The sequence below is a fragment of the Anoplolepis gracilipes genome, chromosome 10 (genome assembly GCF_047496725.1).
Source record: "Anoplolepis gracilipes chromosome 10, ASM4749672v1, whole genome shotgun sequence".
Taxonomy (NCBI): domain Eukaryota; kingdom Metazoa; phylum Arthropoda; class Insecta; order Hymenoptera; family Formicidae; genus Anoplolepis; species Anoplolepis gracilipes.
In genome coordinates, this window is record NC_132979.1 from 4991529 (window position 1) to 5006052 (window position 14524).

Below are 14524 nucleotides of genomic sequence, written 5' to 3' on the forward strand. Positions count from 1 at the left end.
TTCAAAAACAGAAGTAAATCAATTTTTTTCAAGAAAAAAAATAGCTCGGGACAAACTGAAACGTCAAGTGCACACGCCTTACTTTGCCCTTCAACGATTCTTTTAGCATTTCTTGCTAGATTTTGGACGCTTGAGAATTTTATAATAGTCCTACAAAAATTTCTATGTGTAAAAATTATTAGAATATTAATTAAACGAATTAGATCGCTTAAGATTGGAGGTATAAGTATCGAAATGGGACTAGTCGTATTTCAATAGGTCTACTTTAAATAAGATTTCATATTATTTTGAAATCACTTTTAATTTCTAGCGAGAATTCTGTGCGTAACAATTATTAGAATATTTACTAAATAAAAAATTATACAAATAAAATAAATTAGCTCGCCCGAGACACCTGACGTATAACACAAAATCTCAATTAAAGTCTGATTATTATTATATGTATATGTACCAGGACACATAGGAAATTTAGTACTCTGCACAAGAAATTTAGTAAAAATTAAAATATATAATAGTTGTAATCGTGAGAGAAATATATTAACATATACTCTCAATAATTAATAAGTTTACGAAATAAGACTTGAGTTTCACACACAAAAATTCAATATTTTTCTACAATTTCTTATAACATTCAAATTTGTACAAATATACTATTGTATTATATTATTATAAGAAAAATCTTTTAGAATTATTATTTTAATTTTAACAAACATTAATCGTCAAAGTTAAATATCTTGATAACGATATCTTGATAAAGTTTGCATACTGAAAAAGTAAACTTAACTTTAGTTAACTTAAGTAAACAAGTTTAAACAAGCACTTTTTGCAAAAAACAAAATCTAATTTTACATATCGCGGATAGATGTCGGAGAATGGAGAGATGTCAGAATTGTCAAAGAGATTTTACTCTCATTGGAATCCACGCTGTGAAAAAAAAGCTGCCCCGCGGTACCGGACATCGCATAATAAATCTCTTTCAAAGCGCCACGCGTTTTTCTCATCTTTCTGGACAGACGTAATCATGGATTGTCGCAATGTACAGCAAATAATTTTGATATATCCTACATGAAAGATTAAAAATTTCCTGATAATAATATATAGAATAGAGCTGTCTCTTTTTCCCTCCTCTCTCGATTTATATATGAAAAAAATATTTTAGCACGTTCTTGGACGCGTTTATTAAAATATTTAATTTCGATTCTAAAAAAAATTTGATAAACAACTCATTGATCCTCGTTAAATAAACAAAAATTTGTTTTACATGTATTGCTGTCATAAAGAATTTTTTATTAATGAAATTAAATGAAAAACATATTTAATGATTTAAATCCCCGAGCGAACCTCAGAGAACTCTAAACTAATTATTGCAGAGTGCAAACATAAGTAGCTCAGAAATAGACGAGCGGTTTAAATGCGTTTGCGGGAGCTCGCTAGCTTTCTCTACAACCTCCTCCCCCCTCCCCCCGCCCAACCTTATTAGAATAAAAGCGCTGCGCAGAACGGGAAATTAAGTGGCGCGAGTCGCACTTCCGGGCTGGAAGTGCTTTCACGTGTCTCGCGACGATCTTCGAAAGCGAACTTATTTACGATACCGTGGCGACGCGACGACCGAGTGGCCCCCGTAATTTCGTATACGACCGAGAATGACCGCCGCAACCGTAAATAAGCGACGACGAGACAAGGGTTTCTTGTGTGGGGAAAAAAATAGGAGCCGGCTGCGCAGCATCCACTTAACAAAAGTTACGCCCGCGTTTCGCCCCACCACACGTGTCCCTTCGCGATCGATCGTAATCCTTTCCTGTCTCGTTCAAATAAATTAACGCTGTTTATCGAGCGCGAAAGAGATCGGCGTAAAAATGCTGCTTCAACGGAGCGTGGTACTTTACGGTTTTCGTAAACTTGGTGTAAGTGCATTTTAGCGTAAATGAAAAATGACGGATAATCAGCGGATGTGTGCATTGCATTGATTCTTATTTACGGTCAAAAGAAAAAAAAAATGTAATTATGAGATGATATTATTATAAACAGTGCTTCAAAAAAAAGACAATTATGTTATGAATTTTTAAACATTATATTTTTTACGCAATATAATAATGTTTTTTAAAAATAAAGACGGAATAAATACTACATAAATATACAGTTTATATTTTAATACAAAGTTATAGAGTCATCATTTGATTATCACTGTATCTATTCTGTTCAATAATTTTTGCAGAATGAAAGAAATAATTGAATGTAATTTAACGAATATGACATGGCTCTCACGACTCACGGTATAATAAAATCGATAGCAAAATTCTACGAATAAGAAGCGATTTGTAAAAGGATTGAATTATTCATGCACTCATACCATCGCGTAACAGATTCGTCGCAAAAGTTACGTAATAGCAGGTTTTATTAAATTTAGACCGTCAACTTTATATAAAGAAACATTTCCCATTCTTATTTTATATCTAATAGACTATATTCTTTCAGACGTGAGGAAATAAAAAAATAGCCTTATAGTCAAAAAAATATCTCAAATATGATAGAAGTCTCGAATTTTCCTCCCTGATTGCGCCCGAATCTGTATGAGCAGCTCAGTTCGCGTCTGACGAAACTAAAAATCAGAGAGATCGGAAAGGGAGTTCATAATTCTCGCCCGATCCGTGCTTTTTATCACGCATTCGCGAAAGAGCGACGGGCGCTTTGAAATTCGCGGCGCGAACGCGGTGCAATCGAATTAATCGGGGCCGTGCACCCACCGCACTGACAATATAATGCACTGTCGTCTGCGGTCGCAGCACGGCCGAGAGCTTATATCAAAAATCATTAATTGAACGTACTCCGGTTCGCGGCTCGCGTCCAGGGTTCAAAGATAAACCGGGATTAATTAAACGTTTCGTGAGCGAGCGAGACAGGACGAGTGAACCACATCGGGTCCCTCGGGTAAAGATACGTTACCGATAAAAATCCAACGCCCCCGTTTCAAAGGGGAAGGGTGGATCGGCCGGAGGGTGGGTCGGTAGGAGCTCTGCAATTACCCGTGCAGCCAATGTGCGCAAAAACGCGAGCGACCGAAAACGAAAACGAAGGAGGCGAGCCGATAACGAATGTTGACGCACTCGCGTATCGTGGACGCTCGATGGAACGCTCTTTGCACGTGGAAGCACGTGGGTGGACTATTGTATTTGGTACATACCTCGACGTGATCGTTCGGCGATCGTAGATGGAGGACTGAACGATGCCGGTGCACATTGGGAAGCTCGTTACGTTGGTCGATGGTCGGTCGAGAGCTTTCGACGAGATCGTGAAATGAGGAAGACTCTGATGGACAATTATAAAATGGCTGTACAAAGAAAGCGAGAACGAGTAAGGCTTCTCAAAAATCAGGAGAAAACCCTGTCGCGAGGAACCCTTGCATATTCTGAAAGAAATGAAAAACCTTGTCAATATTTTGACAAATACAAAACAAAAATGAGGACATTAATGTAGAATAAAGAGATGCAAAAAATGAATATTAATAAAAAATAAATATATTGACAAACATCGAAAGGAAAAATTAACTTGGTACTGTTCTCGAATATAATCGGAAATTTTAATGATGAATGATAATTAAAGGATCGAAATGATGAGCGAAGTCAGGAGAGTCCACTCGTAGGTAGATTATTCACAAGTGAACGGCCTTTTCGAACAATCCCACGCTGTACAATAATTGATACATTGAAAGAGTAATTATTGCGTAGGCAGCGAATACCAGAGTGAAAGCTCGAGGGGAAAAACAAAACAAACGGCAATTCTTTGGGAAAGATACGATATATCCGGCAAATTACAGAGCTCGAGAAGACTACCGACAAGCGAGTTACGATTGGAGAGCTTCGAGTGCGATATTATATTTACATAATTTTTCTTTTTTTTTTTGCAAACATTGCAAATCTAAAAAGCGGGAAAAAATTCTGAATATTCTGCGATATATATATGTATGTATGTATGTATGTATATAGAGACACATAGATAGATAGAAGGATAGATAGATAGATAGATAGATAGAGAGAGAGAGAGAGAGAGAGAGAGAGAGAGAGAGAGAGAGACAGAGAGAGAGAGTTAAAGATACTTAATGTACCTTATTATATATTATTATATTCTTGAAAATATAAATAATAATTTTTCGATAAAAAAATCAATTTTTTAGATTACAATTTTTTATAATTATTAATTTTGTTTTATATGAATATCTTTTGTTTAGTTAAATAGTTGGTAGAGTTTGCAAGAAGTTATTTTTAAAACAAGAGATATATGTGTGTGTATATTGTCAATTATGAAAACTTATTAATAGTATTAATTTGAGAGGTACGTTGATAGAACTCAAAAGCAAGTTTCTTAATAATTCTCGTCAATAACGACAATCGCGATTTCGCGTGTACTTTTCGTAACACGCGAAGCGTTGTGTAGACACGCAAGCTTGTCGTAAGAAAAGGGACGGCGTCCTATTTAAACGTACCGTGTGAACGCAATTACAGCGCAATTCATAAAATTCAACATAGTTAATTAAGTAAACGATCCTTTGATTACTATAAATAGCGATATTATGCGATATTGAGTGTCACTAGCGTATGTTTGTAAAATATGTAATATTAAACAATAAAAGCTATTATCTTTTGTAATTAAAATTAAAACAGAGACTATGTAAAGTACTTTAAATAAATTTAAATTCTATTTATTTAAAAAATGTAGCTTTGAAATATTTTAATATTTTATATTTCTTTATCTCCCTCTTTCCAGATTTAATTGGAATTCAATTTAATAAAAATGAATGTGTCTTTTAATAGCCATGATCGCAATTTCGCAGAGGAAGGAGACAGAAAGTATCTAATATTAACAAATTAAAATTATTTTCTACAGGAAATAATATTCTGTATTTTTTAACGTTTCTTTTTAAAATAAAAAATTCCAAAATAGAGATTTTTTTAAAAATTAAAAATATTAACTCTTAAAATAAAATATAGAATATAAATTCAATATAAAATTCTTACAATAAAATAAAATTAAATTAATAAAATATAAAACATAAAAATGCGATACAAAACTCTTAAAATAAAATAAAATAAAATATGAAATATAAATGCGACATAAATCATTTTTAATATAAATTTGGAAAAATATCGAGACTCTCAAATATGTGGCGTTTTCATTTTGAGCGCTCAATCGTCCGATTCCTGAGTAAGTTCACAGTCACGAAGAAGTTTCGCATACTTGACATATACTTTCGCTGTCGCCGAAGAGGCGAACGGAGCAACCAACGTCGCCATTACTCACATACCCGTTACACGGTACACAGTATTGCCAAGTGTACCGATCACGAAATCGCTGCCCCAACTTCCTACTTTTTTCGATATTCGCTTCTAACACACCCTCCGGTGTGTTTATTTTGTAACTTGACGGAGGAGGCTATCGCATTCTTTTTTGCTTTCTGCCTCTCTTGATTTCCCGTTTCCTTCGCTACCACTTCGAAGATTTAATCAAACTCTCGACTATAGATCGACGGAAATAAAGACTTGAATTCTTGCAAACTTTTCTATTAATTTAATATAATTTTAAATAATTCAAAGTAATATTTCTAAAAAAAGTAGAGACTCTAGAAAACAAACGTGCAATCCAATTGAACAAGTTTTTAACAACTTAATAATTAGCTTAATACATATTTAAAAAAGATTGTTATTTAAAAATTTATAATTTCTGTCTCCAGCTGCGATAAAAAGACATTCTTTATATTCGTGACAATTCCCACAATCTTTGCTCATTCCTGCTATAGAACTAGCATTTCTATAGCGTGCTCTTTCTGTCTTCTCTATTTCCGCCAGTTCCGTGTCTCCCTATTCCCTTTTTCCCTTTTACTATCTACTTCCACAGTCGTATGGCTTCTACAAGTTCTCGCTGTTACAACTCCTGCTGGCTACTCTTCGTGTTCTCGATCTAAGCTCGAGCTTAGAAGAGAGAGGGAGGAGACGATCATCGATGGGTGGGAAGGGGGCAGGGGGGAGGGGGAAATGTTGCAGGTTGCACTATGAGGAGAAATCGAAACTTTGTCGGCATATACGAGAACGGCGTTTCTATATGGAAAGCAGTCTGCGCCGAACACATACGGAAATTGCTTCGCTAGCTAGCTCTGACTAGCACGAGCCTTCGTTTCCGCTTATTACAATATTTAAGTTGTTATAAATTTGATGTTCCACTGATAATATAAAGAGCGAGAACGGAGCTAAAACGGGCTTGCCGTGTCTGCGAGTTTTCCTTTCGTATAATGATCGCGTTAAAATCTCATTTTCCAACGGCGCGACTGATGGCAAACGATGTGGCAAGTTTTGCAATCTCTCGTTAATTAATACTTAACGTAACCCCAGCAGCTCAACCGCGCGCGTGCGATATATTTTATGTAGAGACCCGTACTTTATAAATGCAATCAATTATGCAGGTAAACGTGTAAATAAGCAACGAGTCGGCGCAGCGTAAATATTATCGATGAAATCCGCGAGTCTCGTGACAGAGACTCGCCGCAATGTGTTGGAATGCACGATTAATTCGCGTCATTACACAAGTTACTTTATGTACTTTATGGAGATAAAATTAGTACTATATACTGTGAAAATAATATCGTGTAAAATCACAATTTCCAAGTTGAAAATCAAAGTTTCAATATTAATTATTGAAATAGCATTTGTAAAGTAATATAGAAATAATAATAAAATGTTTCCTAAACATCCTTTTGTTTGCTTATACTTTTTAGTTTCACAGAATTATATATATGTTTTTTTTTTTTTTTTTTTTACATAAAAGTATTATTTCTGAAAATAATATATCTCAGGAATAATAAAGACAGCAAGATGAGTAATTCTTTTCAGATAAAGAGCATACGTTTTTTTTTTGCGCGATGGTTAGGTTACACGAGCACTACCTCGCTCAATCGGAAGTAATCATAAAGGTAATTTACATGCGCGGTCTTAACCGTTTCGCGGAAGCGAGAATGGTAATCGTTCGCGAAATCAACATTGTTGTTGACGTTAAAATCACGCTAATGCCACAGTAACAACGGAGATCTTAACATGGAGCATGATGCACCGGGATGCTTCTGCGTGCATTAAAAATAGAGCGCGACAACGGAAGAGGCGAGGTCGATCACCTTCCGCTCTCGCGTGATATTTATAGCAAAAAATCTTTATGACTCGTCCGTTTTCTCCCGCAGGTAGGAAAGGTGTAAAGTGTTGTTTCTCGCGCGGAGATTAGCGTCTCGGTGCGATGCTACTGCGCACAGTTCTTAGCTTACTGCAATCTTACTACGTCGTTCACGTAAACTTAACGCGTACATCGCAATACGCGAACTTGCAAGCACCAAACTCTGGCGATTTAGCTGCCCTACAACTAGAACAGCTGCATGTTTTTAACGACGATAAGGCAAACGAGAGCGAATTGCGTAACTTATAAACAAGTATTTATCATATTTTCATCTTATTAAATGAATGTTAAAACAACAACACGCGACATGATTAACAGCATACTGATGATGGTAAGAAAATGAGAAGATTATTTAAACGAAAAACAAATTTTTACAAAGATCAAGAACGTGTTGTCTCGAACGTTTCGCTTTTCTCTTTGACATTGATTTTTTAATTCGCGGAATACGACGTATAAAAATGACGAATCTTTATATTTTCGCGAAAACACGCGAACACAAAGTCGAACGTCGCACGCTTCAATGCCTATCGGATGATTCTGCTTGACGGATCGAGAGAATTTAATGCGTGAACGCGGAATACGGGCGATGCGTCGATAGTGGCTTCACACGGTCGACTCCAAGTATCTATTTAAGCTTTCTTCGCGATTGTTTAAATCTAAAGTATCGGATGTAAAAAAGTGCAACACATCTCAAGAATAAATAAAAAATTAAACAGAAAGAAAGATAATCGTTCGAGTAAACATAATAAATTTTAAAAAATTTTAACGTAATACAGCAAAATAGGAAAAAAATAACATAATTTAACTGTAAGGGATTCAATGCACCATTAAATAATTTTACGCCTATCATCATAGTTAACACTATTTGCAAAGTGTAAGAATGTGAACGACGTTTTAAGAATCTTCACGGAGAAAACTTCCTCTTTTCGCATTCGACTTTTCAAAATGCGATTTTCAAGTTTACATCCCGCTGCACATGAAAGACGCAGGATTGCACAGGCAGTGTCATCCATATCTCAATTCGTGTCTCGTGGTGTATAACGGGGATAAGTTTGTGTTGTACATTTTGTAGAAAGTCGAAAGTGCCGGAAGTAGATTTTGGGCGTTCCGTGTAAAACATACCCTGCTTCCCGCTTTCTCCACTTGGGCGCGAAACTTCTTAAGGACCCGTACTTTTGATGACGTTATCTTCTCCTGCTCGGGCATAGATTTTCTAATATTTTGGAAGTATAATATAACCGGCTATGAACTTTGAGATAGTAAAGTAGCAAATTTACTTCATATTATCAAGGAGCCAAATACTTTCAGAATATGAATCACACGCAAGATAAATGATTACCATTAATATAACGATTAAAAAAAAAGAGAAGAAAATTCATTATTTGCATGGAAAAAACTAATTTTAGCTAAGACGATAATTTTAAATTAAACAATAAAAAGGATTCACGCTACTGAAATATTAATTCTTCTTGTAATATTATCAGCCGAGAAACTTTCAATGTTATCTTCTGTTCATAGCGCTGCTAACGCTAAAAGCGATGTTCTGTTGCTTTCTCGTTTCACGGATAAAGAACCATCATCTACTTACTAGTCGCTTTATAAAATGTTAATATCCTTCTTTCTCTTGACGAATCGATAAGGATCTTCGAGTTCTCTTTGGTATAAAATTCCTCTCCGTGTATCGCGTTATTAAAAAGCTTCCTCTTTACTTGTAAGCGTAATCAGTCTCCGCGCTCTTGTTTTTGTTACAATTTGATCTCAAGTTCGTTTAAAAGCTGTACGCGAATTTTATTATATCCGAATTCTAAGTTGCAATCGACTGAAGCGATTTCTTCATTAATAAATTTCATTGATCTCAAATTAAATAAAAGTTATATTTCAAATAAACATATCGTGAAAATATTTTAGTTTTTACATTTCTATTATTATCGGCTGCTTTGTATGTATTTTATATTAATAATTTATATTCATTTTATTTAATATTTTAATGTATATATATAGAAATGTATTTTTTGTACAAAACAACGCCTATTTTTCCATCGCGAAAAAATTCGTTCATCAAACCCTTAACTCACTCTTATAAATTTCATTACAAACAATTTGTTAATTTCCGACAAGAAGGGCGGCGTCAGGAATAAGTAAATGATCGTAAATTGTTGAATTTGGTCCATCTCTAATCTGGTCAAGGTATGTAAATTGTGTGGAACCGTGCAAACGGTTCATACAAAGCATTTGCCACGGACAGAATTCTCGAATCTCCGACACTATCAAGGATCGAAATGGCCGCTGACCGAGTCACTTACATACTGACCAAAGCGGTCACGGAATCCTCATGTTGTAATTTCCTCCATCCCCTCATCCTCTGATTACACACGGAGAACTAATCCGTGTCGCAACTTCAGGTGATCTCGATTGAGCGCGTAGAGAATAAGCCACGAATTACACCTAAGATTAAGCTCTACTTCGCTTCTCGACACGTATCTCTATGACAATGTAATCGCATTATTTAGACACGTTGTTATTCTTATCTATCATCTAATTATTTATAAATATTAATGAAAAAAATACAACAAAACTTGACAGTTTCTAACTATTTTTCTCTCACCATTTATTTAATTTATAAATATTACAAATTTTTAATTTAATTTCTTCTTAACGAAAGACTTTTTGAGCAAATTTTACTTACTCTCTTGATTAATATATTACATAAGTAATTACATAGGTAATTACTTATATAATATTACATTAAATTTATTTTAATATAAATACATGAGTTACAAATATAAATACTGCGCTAGCTCTTATTTGCCCTTTCTTTATATTAATTTTAAATATATGAATTCCAAAAGAGCCTTTATATCATTGTTAAATATTACATAAAATAAAAAATGTTATCATTAAATTTAAAATAATAAGTTTGATAAAAGTATCACAATTTATTTTAATAATGATATAACTTTTTGTTCTCTTCCTTTCTTTTTTTCTGTTTAAATGAAAAATATTTTTAATCTTTTCTTTTTGCAACACACATGTAATCTTGATGTGTTTATAAATCTCTTTAATTATTTTTTTTAGGAAAATTTATAAATATTATATTAAAGGATAAAAGAGATAATGAGATCTAAGTGTAATCACGCGATTTTTGTCTTTCACAAATAAGATCAAATATATACTGATGGCCTTACATGAATTATACAATCGTAGATCAAGTTATAGTAATAGTAGATGATGAGCAATAAATTGCAAAATACGCGGAGATCAAACACAACAAAGAAACGAGTAATAAAGTAGAAAGAGTTAGGTGCAAGTTGAGAGAAAAAATATGCATCTAACGGGCTTAATGGTTGAAACAGGCGCGTCGTACGATTAATGAGGTCTTTATAGTAGGCCCTGTGCTTTCGCAGGCGCGCGAGTTTACGTGCGGCAACTTTTAAGCCGCGGTATTACTTTCCGTGCGGCGTTAATTAATAATTAAAAATGCACTAGCGCCTTTTAAGTTTTACGTACACCCATCGAAACCATTGGCAAGGAAAAAAAAAAGAATTTTACATGATTCAAAGAGACGCAAAATACGTATTAATTGTGAACATTAATAAATAAATGGTGATTTATTTGAATTCGACGTTTCGTTGAGGAAAACAAGTGTGTCAGTAAACTTTTAGATTAATATTTTACTGAATTATTATGCTTCTAAATTGTTAAAGTATAACGGAAAAAGAAATTTCTCCTATGTATTTCTTAAAAAAGAATAGATAATATTATATTTAATATATTAAATAAGAGAAATTAGTTTTGTTGAAAATTTTGATTGTTATATTATGGCGTAAATTGCGGTGGACAAAAGCAACAGGAAAATCGTTGACGCTCAAGTAAAAAATGTTGTCTCTCATTGTATAAAAGAATGGTAAAATAAAGGCGGAAACAAACGAAAACCAGCAGACGGCCAGTGATGAAATGTAACTCTGATAAAACGAAAGTAATTTAAGAAAGTGCACACGCCAACTACACACGGCGGATAATCACAGACAACGTTAAGTGGCTATAGGATATGGCAAGGAAAGGATTTGTCGAGACACAACAGAGCGTGGTGGAAACTTTAGAGATGGAACGTCAGATAGAAGTGGAGACTTTTTCTCGTGCGGCAAATTAAATAACTTGTAAAAAGATTAAGAACAATCAAATAATTTTTATGAAAGTAAATAAATCAAATAATTTCCAATAGAAACGAAATAAAGGAATGAAAGAGAATAGTAACTTTAATATCCACGGTCCTTCGATAAATGTGTGACAGTAGCGCACAGTTACAGTTACAGTTACAGTTACAATTAACAATTTGAAATAAAAAGTGGCAACGATTTAACGAGACAAAGATCGAGATAATTTTTCCGTCAGTTTGCGATGTCGATATCGTTATTTCATTGCATCACTGTGACTGTAATTCCGGCGTCTGTTCCGGCGAAACCATTCTCCGTCACCGTCACGTTCTATCGCAAGCCCTGCCGAGAAAAGCTCGGATGTGCGAGCGTCGTGTCTCTCGAGACAGGGAAAGCTCTCTTCTAAGCAGGAAACTCCATCCCTCTCTGTCTTCCACCCCTTCTCGCCTCACGTTCCCTCGTACCGTCATACCTTCACCTCCGTTTAGGATCGAGAGCTCCGGAATGGTTGGCCGTTACGCTTTACGAGGCTCAGGGCGAAAAGCAGCGGAGTCGAGTCTCGCACTCGAGGGTGCCTTTAATTGGATTCGATTGATTCGATTAAACTCGCCCTGTCTCACCCACGCGCGCGAACCGAATTCGCCCATTTAAATTCGCTCGGCGCGATAATCCTCGCACCGTTTCTCGCCCTACCTATTTCCAAGTCCTTCGTCGGCGTCTTTTTCAGGGTCGAGCGCCGGCTGCGAGAGTCGGCGAGAGACTGCGTGTAACTCGACTTTGAGTGGCCGGATGTCCTGCACCCTCGATAAGGAGAGCCCACTCGAAACGACATTATTACCTCGAAACGACCAGACTAGACTTTGGCTCGCGTTCTACAGAATCAGCCGAATTTATTTCGAATGCGACATTAAAACTATTGCCTTCTTTTACGGTACATTTAATGTCCAAGTGCGATTGTGAATATTTACTTCAAAAAAAGAATTATTGTTTGGATTAGTTTCGTGTTTCTATTAGATTTTTTTTTTATTTCTATGTTTTACTTGAAATTAATTATATTTCATCTGTCAATTTATTTGTTTGCTTTTAATTTATATTTGCAAAATGTACTTCTTTTTTGTTTCTAAATCAGATATTTTGTCATAATATTACACTTTTTGTTTTTTATTTGCACCCTCTTGATAATATCTTTAATAATAAATATCCTTCTTAATAATTTTTTTACTTTTATATGTTAATATTCTCTTATATTTCATAATTTTGCCTAATGTGTTTCTTTTTATTTTTTTAGTAATTCTATGCTTCGTTGCTTCAGAGTAGTCGAATTAATTCGTGTCGTACACTGACCATCATATCACGTTCTAGCCATTTTAGGATTTTCAGGATCCCGACAGAATTCTTTGGAAATCCGCTTATACAGTGATCTTTGGACAATTTTTTTGTACATTTGTTTGCGAATCATTTGTAGAATCATAGAATGACGTCGGATTCTACGAGGCAAGCGGAAACGTTGGTCTCCAAAAGGAGAAAAGGGAGGAGGGCTTGTATACGAAGATAGCTTGTATACACTGTGTGAGTGTGTGCGTTGTGCTTTAGTATAACATTGTCCTGTTTGGCGTCCATTAGGAGACCACGTTAGCTCTTACCATCCTTTCTCTCATCCCTTTTCAGCTTTCATCTCGGTCGGCGCTCTCGCCACCGGCCCTTGCTCGCTGTCAATTTTGCTATCCTCTCCTCCCTCTTTTCTCCCTCGTCCTCTCACCGCAGACATTATTACTCTTGTCGAGGACAGAGAATAGCAGCGGTTGTTCCGCCGGCGTGGAATCCGGACAACAAGCGACGCTACCATCCTTAGATTCCACCCGATGATAACGAAAATACACTCCGCGCGAGTATCTTTATTGCTTATTGCCTTGTATTTTTAAATCAAGACTGATTAAGCACGCTATTATTTTTATTTATCGCATTTTTTTATCAATTTTCCAATTTATCTTTCAATTCATTAGTTTCTTTTTATTATATAATCTCTATTTATTAAATAAACAATAAATGAACAATAATAAATAAATAACAATGTTAAGTCTTTCCCCCCCCCCCTCTCTCTCTCTCTCATAGCAATTATAATAACAATTTTTAAATCCCAAATATATATATATATATATATACAAATTTGTAAAATTCAAAACTCTAAATAGAAAAATTCAATTGAAAAGTTTTTTTCTTCGAAATGTTTCCATTAAATAAAATAGCGTTCTAACATCGCGATCATTTAATCGATGTCCGAGCATCAAAGTATCTCCGCTCGTTTGAATACCCTGGTATTTCGCGTGGAAACAGCCAATCTACAATTCACTTGTCGGCCTCATAAAATCCACCACCGCAAAGGATGCTGCTAGAGGCTTATCGCCGGAAACAACGACGCACGACTAGTAATAGGCTACCTGTTTTAAGCGAGGCCTTAAGCTCGCCGACGTTCATTATTCGTGCCCGGTATCCGCTCACCGTTCCTCTCGTAGCTTTTATTGCTCTCAGTCGTTTCAGAAGAGTTCGTGTGCCGGTAGAAACCAGGCTTTCCTCTCCTGTCTGCTCGCGCTCGACAAACTTTATAGGAAACATTCTCGTAGGACAAGAGCATTCAGTCGCGCGTTCCGAGCACTCGGCTCTTTAATATTCTACGTACAGTGTTTTCATTGCAGCGATTGTGCCGTGCCTTTTCCAGCCTCCGTTCGATCCTATCTCTTTCCCTTTCTCACCTCTTCCTATCTTCCATCTCATTGTCCTCGTTTCTTTCCTTTCAATTACTTTCCTTCGGAGACTTGCGAGACTTCACTTCTTTCGCCATTTTATAGAGGCGTTAAATGTCCCCTTCTCCTCTTTCTCCTTTTTTACTATGGAATTTAATCGCAAAGTTAATCAGGAAAATCGTTCGTGTTATACCTCGCGACATTTCTTGCAGAATGACGCGACGAAAGTTAATTAAGTAAGAGTGAAGGTTTGTCTCTTGATTTCTATAATTTACTCTCAACTTGTGTACTCGCGAAAAAATGTAATTATACTCGACCTTGATCCTTTTTAAGATATTCGTATAATAATTTACAATTTATCTCTTTTTCCATTTATCTCGTTTTACAAAGCATTTTCATTTGAGATTAAGTTGCTTTGTT

At 35.4% G+C, this 14524-nt stretch overlaps 1 protein-coding gene across 1 annotated transcript in view; it reads right to left on the bottom strand.

The window, feature by feature from the left end:
* Positions 1-3221: 3221 nt before the first annotated feature.
* Mitf (transcription factor Mitf) overlaps positions 3222-14524 on the bottom strand; it is a 144117-nt gene continuing 132814 nt past the window's right edge. Inside the window, exon 7 of the mRNA XM_072901108.1 lies at positions 3222-3406. Within this exon, the coding sequence (XP_072757209.1) occupies positions 3362-3406 (45 nt within the window). The 3' untranslated portion in view covers positions 3222-3361. The remainder of the gene's footprint in view (positions 3407-14524) is intronic.